General features: G+C 38.7%; 1 protein-coding gene across 2 annotated transcripts in view; it reads right to left on the bottom strand.

Moving 5' to 3' along the window:
- WDR33 (WD repeat domain 33) overlaps positions 1-7453 on the bottom strand; it is a 50937-nt gene extending 43484 nt beyond the window's left edge. For both annotated transcript variants that reach the window (XM_008938319.1, XM_008938318.1), the window contains exons 1-6: positions 7234-7453; positions 4613-4681; positions 4249-4353; positions 3534-3629; positions 2849-3000; positions 981-1078 (exon numbers count right to left, since the gene is read on the bottom strand). In XM_008938319.1, coding sequence (XP_008936567.1) covers positions 981-1078; positions 2849-3000; positions 3534-3629; positions 4249-4353; positions 4613-4681; positions 7234-7437 — 724 coding nt within the window. In that variant the 5' untranslated portion in view covers positions 7438-7453. The remainder of the gene's footprint in view (positions 1-980; positions 1079-2848; positions 3001-3533; positions 3630-4248; positions 4354-4612; positions 4682-7233) is intronic.
- Positions 7454-15393: the final 7940 nt, after the last annotated feature.

Here is a 15393-nt window from a genome sequence, read left to right on the forward strand (position 1 = left end):
TCACCGTTGCAAGAACACAATGTCTTCTCAAAGTAGTGGTGCTTAAAAGTAATGCATTTAGTAAATTAAGAGAGTTTAAGAGTCAAGAGAAAGAGGGAGAGCTCTACTTCATAAAACACATAATGCAGGTCCAAGTTGGAAGCTTGATTTCAGAAAAGAAAAAATCCTTAGTTTAGGAAGGCACTGAACAAGCTCACACACCTCCAACTGAAATTCCACATTTTTATTGCATACCTGCTTTGCAGTTTATCTGCATTCCTACAATCCCCAATCTCATGGCAGTCTTTAATACCTTCCCCTATTAAATTATGTATCTTTGACATCTTCTGCAAGAAAGGAATGGCTGTCAGGAGCTACTGCCATTGCTCCATCAAGATTAGAACAAGAGAAGAAGAAATCTCAACAAGGCCAGTGGGAAGACACCAGAAGTTAGCACACACAGATGCTAGACATAAAACTATTGAACTAAAGCTAGGATTATTTGCATGTGCTATGTATGAAGTGATCAATATGTACTTGTTTTCTCCACCTAAATGCCCTTCTCCTATTAAGGACTACGAAAAAGTAACTACCTTGCCTCTGAAGAAACCAATGAAAAGAATGGAATCCTCTGCATGAAGATGCTTGTTCTGAAGAAAAAGTGGTCACAAAGATTAAGCTTTGGAGAAAGAGGAAGGTATTCCTGTTTCTACCAACATCATCAGCAGAAAAGAGTCCTTACATCCACCTCCACTGTTTAGAGCTTAAGTGGACAGCAAACAGAGTGACGCCGTGGTGAGCTGCAGCCTACCTGGAGGTTATAAGGCACCTACAGCAGCAGCCAAACAAAAACTTGTTTGGAGGATTTAAGACAGGGATGTAATACAAAAATGTAGACAAGCTGATATTTATGGATTTTGAAAACCTAGTCAAAAAAAGGTTTGTTTTCTTTTTCCTTCCCCCTCTTGAAACACCCCAATCAGTACTTTTGGTACACATACCTCGAAGAATTCTCTCCTCATGGCAACGTAGAAAGTCCCAGATTCTAACAGTGCCGTCGTCAGAGCATGTAGCAAATTTATTATCCGTGGGTGAGAAACTGTTACATGAAGACACACAGCAGGGGAAAGAAGTCAGCATTTAACAGTTTATCTATGCTTCTCAGACAGGGCAAAATTATACTGTAATGTGTTATACACTGAAGGATGCATTGCACATAGGGATTTTTAAGTGAATACAGTGCCTGCCCAAATGACACCACCACAAGGCATGAATTTAGCATAGGATTACTATTGCATGGCTGTCCCCTGTCAAATGAAGAAAAAATCCAGAACTTATTCTTAGCACCTTCCTACCTACGACTGCACATGGTAGCACCTTCTCTGCAGGATGAGAAGCAACAGCAGTATGATTTGGTAATGGTCACCCTAGATTTTCATGTTTGGTAATACCATAAGAAAGTGACACTGTAGAAGCACAGAACAGTTCTTAGGAAAAAACTCCTCTTCAGCCACAGGTGCTTTGCAGCAGAGAAGCAAAAATAAGGGAAAGCTGCTCACAGGAAAATGCTAGTTGGATTAACTGTTGGAAAAAAAGGGTATATAAAACAAGTGTACCACATATTGTAAAAGTAATTTGGAAAAATATCCCTCTTATTACACCCCATCAACACCATGAAAAGAATCCTACAGACACAGAAGAAGCTTCCAGATTGAGCAGTCAGTATCGCTTGATGAAAGTCACTGGAAAAGCAAGCAGTTATTTAGCCAAGTGATTAGAGCCAGAACATCTCCAGCAACTGACAGGCACTCACTCCCTTTCTGTTGCAGTGAAAGACCATGAGGGAGCCCTCGTGAAATCCTAGATCTTTATGATCAGGAAAGGGCTTAAACTAGTAGAGAAATTCAGTGTATGGCCATGATAGTCAAGACAGTAACTGAATCCAATGCAAGCACATCTCATAACCAAGCTCTGGCAGAAAATGCTGCACCCTATCAAAGAAAAATGGTGACTTTAGTGGAAAGTACTTTTGTGGCAGTGAACCTTTATCACCAGGGGCCAGCAACTCAACCCGAAGAAACACTGCTTTAGCTTCATTTTGGATCTGCAGCTTCTCTTCAGGCTCACTTTAAAAACGTTTCCAGATCTTACTAAAGATTACGTGCAGGTTTGCTTTAGAAACATCCTTCATTTACACCTTACTGATAGTATCGCTTTAGATTCCATTTTTTATAGAAATAGACATTTGCACAACTGAGGCATCGACACTGAACCAAGAGAATATCCTACAGTCTTCTTTTCAATGGCTTGCTTACAGTTTCAAGCTTGAGGAACCCATTCAGTATTAACATTAGACTTCTGTACGTGGCAGTCTGCGTGGGTATTTAGTATTACTGGAAGTCTTGGCTTCACCAAGCCAAGCAGTTCTTCACTTTATTTAGCGTTTTATTATTTCGTGAGAACTATGCAGGTGTTTTTATTTCTGAAGGCTTTATATTTTATTCAGTTAAGATTATTAAAGACTGAATTCTTTATTTGGAATGAAATCGTCGTCTTACACAGTGCGTATAAAAAGGAATAACTGATACACATTGTCACCATAGAAAAATGAAAAGAATACCAGTGCAAAATGCGGCAGACAAATACATCTCTAACATATTGCAGAGGCGGATACTGGGACAACACTAACTCAGAAAGGTGCCAGCAAAACGGGGAGAGTGTGGAAACAAAAGGAAGTACTGTGTTTATGTGGTGCAGGAAGTCTCCCAGAATCTGACAGAACCCATGCATTTCTGCACCCAGAATACACTCAGAGAACAGTCTAACCATGGCAATAGGTACTACAGAAAATGGTATATTGTGTATAAACCTGGCCTCTCTAATCGCCTCCTTATGTGCCTGGAACATCTTGACGTTGTTCATGTTGGACTGCCAGTATTTCACATATCCCCCGTGGTCTGCTGTCAGCATCCACATATCATTGTGTGACCAAGTCATAGCCCTTACAGGGCTGTCGTGAGCCTGCAAATTCAGAAACAGAACTTCTAGCACACTTGTTGAAATACTATCTGACCCACACAAACACAAAAGTTAGGAAAGCTCCTACTCAACGGCTGCAACACAGAAATGAAAACAATGATGACCTAGGCTAGATTTCAGATTTTATTGGGGAAAAAAATCCTTTACTCTATACACAATGGTCTTCTAAGTAATAAATGAAGAGTATATTTTGTTTCTGAAAAGTTTTTTTAATTAGGAAAAAACTCTTCCTCAGCCACAGGTGTTTTGCAGCAGAGAAGCAAAGAATTATTATTATAAATACTCCTAGTATGTTCTTGAGACAGTTAGTATAGCATATGGAGATGGAATGAAAAGCATTAAATGAATTGCTTATAGCCACAGTCTGACATGGGGTCAGAGTAGAATAAAAAACTTCTAAGCCTCCCATTACTGCACTTAAACCACAAACCCAGGATGAGATGGATGAAATGTGTTTCTAAAACATGCTCTGAAACCTCAAGGAAATACACATAAATCTTGACAGATGAATTTACCTGCAATATTGTTTCAAAATTGAAAGTCAGTCCATTCCACAAAGTAAACTCTCCACTAGATGCACCAGTGACCAAGCGTCTCCCCTCAGGAGTCCACTGCAAAAGAAAAATTTAAACTGTGCATTCAAATGTATCTTCACAATCCTCCAAGTACATCATAAGCTTCTTCCAGGCAATTTGCAGAACTGGAATTTACTGAGTGACTTTCTAGAAGATGCAAGAGTCAAAAAAGCAGAACAGTGCCAGGAGGCTTCTGGCTTTTTAACAACAGGACAAAGCCCATTGTAAAAGCAATGAAAAAATCTAGTCATAGAGAACCTTATTGGCACCAACAGATTTCTAGCATGCAATATTCATACTAAATAATACTGCTGACAGCATGGAAAGGTTCTCAAAAGATGTTACAAGAGTAAGCCACCACAGGGACCAAGTTGCCTTTTTTCCTGTGAATCAAGATACAGTAGCCTCCTCAAATGAGAAAAAAAAGTTAAAGTGTAGAAAGTGTATCTCAAGTTTTGAGAATAAATTTTGTACTCAGCCCTTACCATTTAATTTCCTGAAACCCCCCACAGAAAGACTAGACACAGAAGCAGCACATATATTCCATAGGCTGATTTTATTTGAAAATGCTTTAACTGTTATCTTGCTTCTTTCTTCAGCTAACATCACTCTAAGTTAAGACAATACAGTGAAGAAAGCCCAAGACCATACTCACCCTGACAACAAACACTGGGCATTTTACTTTATTAGTAGATGTCCGAACAAATTTTGTTGTTACAGCATTCATGGGGTTGTTCAACATTCCTATGGGAGGGACCAACTATAAGGGAAAAAACAAAAGATTTAGAAATGACTTTTCTAACCAGAATCTGTAAGTATACATTCTGAACACCTATTAAGCTTTGCATTTGCAAGGATATTATTAGAAGTTGGTAGAGATGTTCAAAAGACACCCTTTTGTATCTTCAAGGCCTCTTGTGGACAAAAAGCTAAGCTCAGCTGACATGCAGAAGCCTTCCAATTTTCTGGACAAATTTTATCCACAAAACTACATCAGGGAATAGAAGGATTTTACTTACATCATTATAATATCCTGCATCAGGCTGGATTGCTCGCATATCTCGCTGGTCTCTCTGCCATACTCTGTTCTGGAAAGAAAAAGAAAGAACAATTCCTGGTTCATGCCACCACTAGATCTCATTTTTAAACACCACGCCACCACTAGATCTCATTTTTAAACAACAGAAAATGAAGAACACGTTGACAGCCTGCTTGGGAGATTCCAAAGCATACCAAAGACTTTAGAATTAATTCAGTTAAAGGGTCCCAGGAAGCCTGCAGAATTCACACAACATAAGCAAAAGATTCAAGAATGTTTAAAATCTTAATTCCAGAGTAAGCAGCTCATTTAAAATTGCATCTTAAAAGTATGAAAGGAGCAGCCCTATACAGCATGTCACACTCTTGTAACAGACAACAGGTGAGCTCCACCCTCCTCTGTGCTTGGGAAGATCATGGAGCAGATCCTCCTAGAAGCTATGCTAAGGTAACTGGAGGACAGGGAGGTGATTGCAGACAGCCAGCATGGCCCCACCCAGGGCAAGTCCTGCCTGACCAACCTAGAGGCCTTCTGTGATGGAGTACACAGAAGTGGACAAGGGAAGAGCTGTGGATGTTGTCTTTCATAAGGCCTTTGACACAGTCCCCCACAACAGCCTTGCCTCTAAAGTGGAGAGGTGGATTTGAGTGGTCTGTTTGGTGGATAAGGAATTGGCTGGATGGTCACACTCAGAGGGTTATGGACAACAGCTCCATGTCCAGATGGAGCTCAGTGATAAGTTGTGTCCCTCAGAGGGGTCTGTACTGGGACCAGTGCTATTTATTGAGTGGTCTGTTTGGTGGATAAGGAATTGGCTGGATGGTCACACTCAGAGGGTTATGGACAACAGCTCCATGTCCAGATGGAGCTCAGTGATAAGTTGTGTCCCTCAGAGGGGTCTGTACTGGGACCAGTGCTATTTAATACCCTTGTCAGTGACACAGTGGGATGCAGTGCACCCACAGCAAGTTTGCAGCTGACATCAAGCTGAGCAGTGTGACTGACATCCCCAGGGGACAGGATGCCATCCTAGAACAAGCTTGAGAAGTGGGCCCATGTGACCCTCATGAGGTTGAACAAGGCCAAGTGCAAAGAAATGCACCTGGGTAAGGCCAATCCTTGATATCAATACAGTCTGGGGGATGATGTGACTGAGAGCAGCCCTGAGAAGGACTTATGGGGGTAGTGGTGGATGAAAAGCTGGACATGAGCAGCCAATGTGCACTTGCAGCCCAGAAGGCCAACCCTATCCTGGGTTTGATCCACACATCAAAAGAAATGTGGCCAGGAGGTCAAGGGAGGTAATTCTGCCACTCTGGTTTGCTCTGGTGAGACTCCACCTGGAGTACTGTGTCCAGCTTTAGCACAAGGAGGACAGGAACCTTTTGGAGTGGGTCCAGAGGAAGCCACAAAGCTCAGAGGGATAGAACCCCTCTCTTATGAAGAAATGCTAACAGAGTTGGGGTTGTTCAGCCTAGAGAAGAGAAGGCTCCAGGGAGGCCTTACTGTGGACTTCTGGTACTTAATGGGGGCCTGTAAGAAAGATGGGGACAGACTTTTTATCAGGGCCTGTTGTGACAGGACAAGGTGTGATGGTTTTAAACTAAGAGGGGAGATTCAGAGTAGGGAGAAGGAAGAAATTTTTTACAGTGAGGGTGGTGAAACACTGGCCCTGTTTGCCTACAGTTTCCTAGAATTTCTTAATCCAAAAGCAAATTACATATAAGCCTTTTTTTTAATAGAACTACATCAAAATAGATCAGCAGTATTGAAGCAGGGAGTGAAATGGGATTCTCATGTTTCCTAATTTTGTGTGTCCAAGACATACAGATCTGATTTTTATTATTTTATTCTAATAAACAGAAGTTTGACTGTGCTCCTTTTTGCCACAGTAAAAAAGGTCCTGAATTACTAAAATTATATTTTTAGAATTAGTCTACTGCTAACAGAATCTTTTTGGAGGCATTCTTAAAATACAAGAATATGTTTTAAATGTTCAGTGTTTAAACAGATCTGAGAAGACAATCTAAATTTATTATTAAGAAAATCTTCTAGTTGTTAATTACAAGCTATAATCATGCTCTGGGCACAGCAGATTGAATTAATTTCATCATGTTTTTGTAATGTCACTGTTGAGATTCCACCAATTTCTGTATTTGCAGATTTGCTTCTATTTCTTCTGAGCTAATATCCAGTACTTGCACAGTAAATCTTGACCATAATATTGTATTTCTTGAGAAATTAATACCACCCCTTGAGAGCTAAATAAACATTTTTAGAGAAACATTTATTCAACAAAGCTTCCTTTAAGTTGTTCCATTAACTGTACAGAAAGGGATTTTCAGAGACCATAGTGCAAGTTGCAGTGCTAGTTAGTAAAACAATGAGAAAACATTTTTATAGTCCCCAAGTTTTGGAGGGGAAGAGGTAATGGCTTATCTCCCATTTTGGGAAAACTTGTATTTCAAAAGAAAAATAAGAACAATTACCTTATTCAAGGTTTTTTTTGTTCACTAAAAAGTCACAACAACGTGCCAGGCACTCAATTGCACTCCAAGCTGGAACGCCAGGAGAGAAAACAAAACCAGAAAACCAACTAACCTCCAAATACTTAATTACAGAGGGGTTGTAGTCGATGGTCTTTCTGTTCACAGCTTTCCTCATCCGCTTCCCATCGAAAGTGAGCTGCTGCATTGCCTGCTGCTGGGCAAAGTCAGGTCTCTTGTAGAAGAGCTGCCGAGGGGCCTGGTGCTGAAACCTCGGCATGTGGAAGAATCGGGGCGGGGAGCCAATTTCTGTGGCCATGGCTGTCTCCTTTCTGAAAGGCTGCAGAAGTGAAGCACAGGGTTACTCCCCAATAACCACCCAGGTCCCCCATGAGTGTCTCCACCAGCACGTTCACAGGGATGACTGACAGCCTCAGAAAACACTCTGTGTTGGGAAGAAATACTTGCAGGCTCCTCTGAACAATCCTTACTCCCCCCCTGTGCCACACAGCACTGAAATCAAAGTTAAGTACTGCCTCCTCTATCCAGAGGAAGTTTGTATTGAAATGGATGACTATAGTTATTTAGTTTATAGTTATTATTTTAGTTAAAAATAATAATAACTATTAAAGTTGTAAAGGACTGCCTCAAAATCTTACCCTAGCACCTGAAAATAAAACTATGTTCCCTTCACAAAATTTACAGTAAATACACCACAGATCACATTCTACCTGTAAGCATACTCTCAAATCAATTATTGCAAAATAGGTGGATTACATATTTATTATGGTTTGATAAACAATCAAACATCACTTCCCCCCAACAAAAACCACTGAGAACATTAAGAAAATATGAGCAGGGAAAAAAATTCAATATTCATATTTTTTCTGACATAAAAAAATTGGTCTAAAACCTAATTTTTTTTGTCCATAGAAATCCTTAAATAAGATCATAGCAACCTCTTCACACCTGAAAACTAAAATTCTACACCATATTTAAAGTATATACTAACTTCAGACTAAGCAGTAACATGCCCTGAACCAGTGGAAGCTCAAACTTAGTTTTCAGTTTGTACTTCCCCCACATCCTGAACTCATAGCTTGAAAAATGTTGTAAACCAAAATAAAGTGGGACTGTTGTCAAGGGAATGTAGAAAGGCTGAGAAATCTATAGTAGGATGGCTAAAGGTTTTACAGAGTAAAAGTGCATTTAAAAAGAAGGATGGGAATAAAACAGCTAGGTTTTTTCTTTTCAAGTTGAAATAACCTGTAAATTAATGAATGAATTTTCCTATTTAGTTAAAATACTCATATCCTTAATTTGAAAGAGTTTTCTATAGTATGATGGCTAAAGTTTTTACAGAGAGTCAAAGCGCATTTAAAAAGAAGGAAGGGAATAAAACAGCTAGTTTTTTCTTTTCAAGTTGAAATAATCTGTAAATTAATGAATGAATTTTCCTATTTAGTTAAAATACTCATATCCTTAATTTGAAAGAGTTTGAAAGTTGTTTCAACAGCTGGTCTTAAAATTTTATCTTATTTGATCCCACTGATTGAAGAATGTTTCCATTTTTGTAAACAGCAAATCAAGCTAAGACAGAAATGCTAGACACAAAAGGAGGTTTAAAAGTAGTGCACAGTTTGATTCTTTCTAAGATATATCTTTGTAACTACAAGTGGCAGGTTGCCCTTTAAATATCAGACAGTTTTTTGGCACAGGGAAGGGATTAAGCTTCACAGGCTTTGCAAACATACAAGTCACATGCTCCTTTCCTCTGCTAGCTGGAAGTGTGTCAGGGCAGCTACAAAAGCCACCTATGACATCTGGCTGTTTGCTACACAAACAACTCTAATGTACAAGGAGGAAAAAAACCAAACTAAAACCATTACAACTGTTCTCCAAGCAAGACAAGCTCAAATTAAAACAGCATGTTTCTTTAAATGAGGTACAGAAATTTAAGACTTTTGGCAGGAGTAGCATTTTTTAGCAGGCCAACTCATGTAACTGGAAAGAGAGACCAGCTTTCAAATAAATCTCATGGCTGAAAGGCTCATTTGCCTGAAAGCTGCACAGTACCAGGTGGTCTATCTCCAAATACTGCCACATCAGGACCACCACTGTACCACCACAATCACTGCAACATCAAGCTCCTCTGAAAGAAGGAAAAGGTATCAAAGCTTCCTCACGTAGTATGTCAAGTACCCCAACACCATCTCAGATTCTCTTACAGCTTGTCAGAGGTAGCTCAATCTTGTACAGAACATTTCAGATGTTAAATCTCTAAATTAAAACTATAGTAGTGCTTTTCTATCAAAAAGGGAAAGCAGCTTCCTCAAAAGAGGAAAGCAAGTTGGCATTAAACATGCAACTCTATTAATGAAGTCTTTTTAATACAGTTTTATTCGTTACTCAGGAGGGGATAAAAAGCCCACCACAGTAGCTAAAACTTCCAGTACTAATTTTCCTCAGGTCTAGAGATATATACACTGCTAGACCAGGCAGTGCTTTTAAACCAGAGGGGAAAAAGATATTAAGACACATGTCTGTATTCTTTTATAGGCAACACAAATAAATTTCAAGAACCAAGACCAAGAATGCAGACAAAGATAGATCCTGTGGCTTCTAAAACTACTTTGAACAGATATTTGCAAGCAAAGATTAAATAAAAACACATTTTTAGAGAAACACTCCAAAGCAACAAGTTATTTAATAATTTACTCTCATCTTTCAGAAGTGAAATCTCCTGAAGAACATTTTTCAATTGCTAACATAGGTAAATAAAACATTAGCTATGACATGAATCAAATCGGACTGGACAGACTTCAAACTATCACAATGTCTAGCTTAGATTGACATAAACAACATTCCCTTCACATACAATCAGCATCACCAAAACCTGCTGGGTAAAAGGTGACCAAAAGCATATACATACTAATTACAACTCCTCATGCCTACAAGATCCTTCCAAGTTCACAGTTATGACAAGACAACATGTGACAATACAACTACAACTTAAGAAGGGGGATGATAGAGGATTAGGAAAATGAAGAAACAGCTCAGAACATAAACCCTTCAACTCCCGAGATCACTGCCTCAATGGCAAAAAAAAAAAAAAGCTTCCTACTTGCAGTTACAAACATCACAAAAAGATTATTGTTTATCCAGCTGCTCATGATCATTTTCTTCTAATATTGCCTCAATTATCAAGCCATGCAACATCCTTATGCCCAAGTCTGTCTGCACGTCACACACACATGAACAGATACATAAAGTGTTTGCACAGGCGTACTGAGTGAAGTTTCCACACAAAGAAGCTTTAGAAATGAAGAGTATTTTTTTTACAGATTCAGCTATCAGATGAAACTGGAGCATTATTTCCAAAGACCTTTAATCCAGTCAGACAAATATACCCATTTAACATGTAGTTATCAGGATCCTACTTCATCTTTTGTAAGGACAAGCCAATGCCTCAACAGGCTCTCCTTTATATCCGCTAAAAAAAAAAGTCTGAATTCAGTACATCTTCAGCTAAAGCTCCTGTGGTACTGGGAGCTTGAGTAGAAAAATGCAACAGATAAGGGGCAAAGTGCAATCCAGAATAGTAAAATCCAATTTCTTAGTTTAAGCAAAGAACAAAAGTTTGTTTTTAGAGTCCAACAACAAGGGTTTAAATCCAAGACCCCCTTTTTCCTTAATGCACAGAATTAGAGGCAACAGCAAGATTTTTTTTTCAACATCAAGTATAGGTCAGCTCTTTTTTCATTGTTTCTAGATCATAATGTTACTAATTAATTGATGTTCTCTTCATTATACTTTTACCATAACTTGAACTGTGAAACAAATTTTTTTATATCATTCTTTCATGCACCCTACTGTTTACAACAGAAACGTGACTTTCTCCCCTTCTATCCCCAAAGGCACCCCTTCAAAACTGACCAGCTTTAACACATCTGGGGGGTAGATGTATCTGGGAATATACAGAGAGTATATAATTAATTCACTGAACAAAGACAGGGTCATCCAGAAACACTGGAAGATAACTGTGCCTGCTTTTCAACTAAGATGACAGAAGAAAGCAATCTGGAAAATGCAATCAAATCAGGAAAGAAAATGAAGACACGTCTGACATGGACCAGATGGAGAAAAAATCCCAGCACTGGAAGAAACACAGTAAGAGTGGGAGTAACTAGAGAAGCAAGAACACTGAAGGGCAAGGTCAGTCAAAAAAAAGTGAATGAGAAACATGACAAACACACAAGGTAAAAAAAAAAAAAAAAAAATTAGTTGAGAGAACTGGGCAGAAGAAATTGCACAACTTAAGGAGCTTGAGATAGTACCTGAGATGTATTTGTTGAGAGTTAAGGAGCAGCCACTGACACCTGCAGTGGAGTAAGTCTCTTCCTCATTCCCAGTAGTGCCAAAAGGATGGCACTCTTACCAATGCTATTGAGTTACCAGGTGGACATAGCTTTAGAACAGAGTTAAAAGTAAGAAACATGAGGATGGTCTCATACCCAGGGCAGCACAGTATCACAAGATGGATCAATTTCTGGAATTTGGCTCAGTAGTGCTATAAGGATGGCACTGTTACCAATGCTATTGAGTTACCAGATGCACATGGCTTTAGAGAAGAGTTAAAAGTAAAAAAATGAGGATGGTCTCATACCCAGGGCAGCGCTATTGAGTTACCAGGTGGACATAGCTTTAGAACAGAGTTAAAAGTAAGAAACATGAGGATGGTCTCATACCCAGGGCAGCACAGTATCACAAGATGGATCAATTTCTGGAATTTGGCTGCTTTTTAGAACAAGAGATAAGTCACATATAGTATTAGCCCACTACAGAAAACAGCACTTAGCTCATGTACTGGTAAATAAGGCCACAATGATAACACTAGCATTTAATTTACTAACAACCTTCCTGTATCATCTTCTTTGGGTATGGCTGTTTCTTTAGCATCAAAATTAAACTCACAATAAATTCTGAAAATTAAGATTTGGACTTTGCTGCTCGAAATCACAAAACCAAGCAATTCACATAACTTCACTAAATCAAAATAAACCAGTCAGGCTACTCAAACCAAAACAAACACCAAAGCATCCCTCTCCACTGGTTTAATGAGGCAGAGCTTGGAGAAAGCAAGAGTCATGGCTTATGCTAAAACCATCACTTCTTACACATAGTTCAACACAAAGGAAAAAAATAATTTATGTATAATCTTGACAAAATCTAAATGACTTACTCCAAAAGTAAAGAACATCATTAATGAAGGGCAACAACCAGTAACTAAAACATGCTTGTGTACTTAACAGTTATTTTTCACTGAAGTGAAAGCAACTCGGGAGCAGTGCAGTGAGTAACAACCTGAACACGTCAAAGGAAAAGTTGTTTCCAAATGGCAGAACAGAAGGCTGCTCTCCTGGGGAGAGCAAGAAGGCAGATACTCTGCAAAGCCCATGCTGCCCACCACAACAGAACGTGCTGCAGCTTAAAAGGTGTTCCTCAGAAAGGGCTAAAGCAGCAAAGGAAAAGTGCTGAAGATTTCCTGACTGTATCTGTAAATTACTTCTTTAAATACTTATTAGACAGTTAACATAAATGCAGGCTTCAAATCAAGCACTTTTACAGTGTAACAGAGAAAAATAATAGTAATTATCTTCATTGCAAAAGCACACAGAAGTCCAAAAGATTGTTCAGGATATTCAGTGAAAAAAAATCCACGATTAGTGAAGAATCACCTCAGCTTTCCAAGGCAGAAGTATACGATAAGAACATCACAATACAAAGTGGGTATAACAAGTTTATTGTTCAATATTTCAGTAGCAAATACCATCTTCCACTGATTAGACAAGCACCTTTCCATCTGCAAGGTACAGATACTGCTTCCTCTCCTTTTAGTAACATTTATCTAAATTCAAAAATCCTACTGTAATTAGTCACATCTGAAAAAATGCACCCCTGCATTCTTAATCTGTATATTAAGAAATCTGTCAGGACATCTGAATAAACACACTTGTTCTGAAAATAAATAAGAAAAAAACCCCACAAACAGAAATAAAACAAACCAAACCCCCCAACCCCAAACAAAACACCTCAACCCAATAATCTGCCCAAACAATTAAATGTTACTTCCTGAAACATTCACCCTACTTTCAGGAATGCTCTCTTGATCCATCATCCAGTCTTTTTCCTTACCTGGGAATCATACATCATCCCAGTGCAAAAGAATTATGTGGAAGGATGTCTTCCAGACATAAATATTCTATTTTTGCCATCCTCAGAATTTTTCTTCAAGTTTTAGAAAAGAAAAAACCACCAAAACTTGCATATAGACACATTGTTTCTCTGTTGCACAGGACCACAACCAGCCATTCTGGTTAGTGGCTAAAAGGAGTGACAGACTTAAGACTTTTAAGCATTTATTGAAAAAATAAAATCATCAAGTAGTGGGTTACATAGAAAAAGGATTTTTCATTTTTGCAAACCATGTATGTAATCCTACATAAATAGTCTCTCAAAAATTTTAAATGGTCTAAATCAAATATTCCCAAAATAATTCCTCTTTTAAAAAGGAAAGGAAGCTGAGCAAAAGAGGAGCTTTGAATCAGTGTTTCTGCATCTCCCTCGCTTCATTCACTGGAGCAGATATTCTTATCACATCACCAAAAATGCTGCAAGGCCAGCACTAGCAGCAGCAAGCTTCTAGGGAATCGCCTGAAACTAATTTGTGTCTCTCACAATGAATTAAACTCTCACAGCAGAGGTGACTTTGCTTCTGCTCTATGCAGATGTCGTAATTTTTCTGAAGAGAAGACAGATCATGTTTCCTTCAGAGCACATTAGGTAATTCCACTCTGAAAACATACAAAGATTATGGAAATAAAAAATTACGTTGATCTGCAGATGTAGTGAAGAATTAATTTTGGCCAGTTCCTTGAATTGCTTTTTGTTTCAATTTCCTGCTGTATTGGAAAAACATTTAATCAGATTTAACAAACAGGATCACCTACAGTCTGAAAAATTGTACCTCTGTGTGAGGCACTCAAGAATCTCAATTTCATGAGTACATTAACAGTCCCTTTTTTAGAACATAGATTTTAGGCAGATAAAGCTGTTTCATCAAAAGAAAAAGTGCTACATCTAAACAAAACTGGTCCAGAAAGAATAAGATTCTTTATTGATTTACAGTTCTATAACTAGCCTGTATCTTTCCCACTAGCTCTATTAAGGAGGAATAATTCTCATCTTGAAAGCCACTCTGTGCCCAGACTCTAAACTGTGTTAACAGAACATCATTTTGTAAAAACAGCACACATCCCAGTGCTAGGGAAAGTCTGCATCAGACAGTGAGATGCAACGACGACGTGCAAGTGGCCCAGCTTAGCCCTGGGTAATGAAACGATAAATTTTTGTCAAAAGCAGACCAAAAAAGCCTCTTATAACAGTAGAAAAAGTTGCATGTTCTTTTCCTTTGAATATTTAAAAATTTCATGCCCACTTCTGAATGACCCAGGGCATAGCAATAGCATGTACTTCTCAGCATTTACATGCAGGTTCCCCAAAGTTTTCTAGCACACACACAGACATGAGTGTAGCAAGTTTAAACCTGAGAAAAGTGAGACCATTCTTACTGTGTGAGGCCAGAATTATCCACAGGTGCTGGGAGTCCATAACACACCACATCATGAACCTCAAGACCAAAATACAAGACTGATATTAAGCAACATCACTGTTCTCTGCAGGAAGCAGATTTCTGCAGGGCTGTACTCCTCATAAACATCAGCATCCATTCTCTATTGCACTCTATTTGTGACCAAAACTTTCCTTCTAGGGGTTTAAATTCTGATTGTGCAAAGTGGGGGGAAAAGGATTTGGTAGTCTTCCCTGTTCCATTCCAACAGAAAATGTAAAAATAAAATTAACACCTCCTACATCTCCATCAAAGACAGAAATTAATCACTGGCTAAGTCAAAATAAACTACTCTGCCCAAAAGGTTCAATGATTTCTTATTTGGAGACACTCCAAAGATTCTTTTTCATATACAGCCCAGAATCTACTACACTGGCACTATCAAGGACCTCAAAAAGAACAAGTATTTTTTTTTCCCCTTTAACTTTTGAAGTTTCACATAAAAACACACTATGCCCAAGAACCTCTGAAATAGTAGAGGAGGCACACAGATGGAAGAAGACATCTAAAAGACCAAGGCAGAGTGTGCCATCATGGAAAAAAAATCCAAACCACCACTCTAAAAGCTTCAGGTTACAGAGCCTG

This window comes from Merops nubicus, unplaced genomic scaffold (assembly GCF_000691845.1).
Source record: "Merops nubicus isolate BGI_N331 unplaced genomic scaffold, ASM69184v1 scaffold12074, whole genome shotgun sequence".
NCBI classification, from domain to species: Eukaryota; Metazoa; Chordata; class Aves; order Coraciiformes; family Meropidae; genus Merops; species Merops nubicus.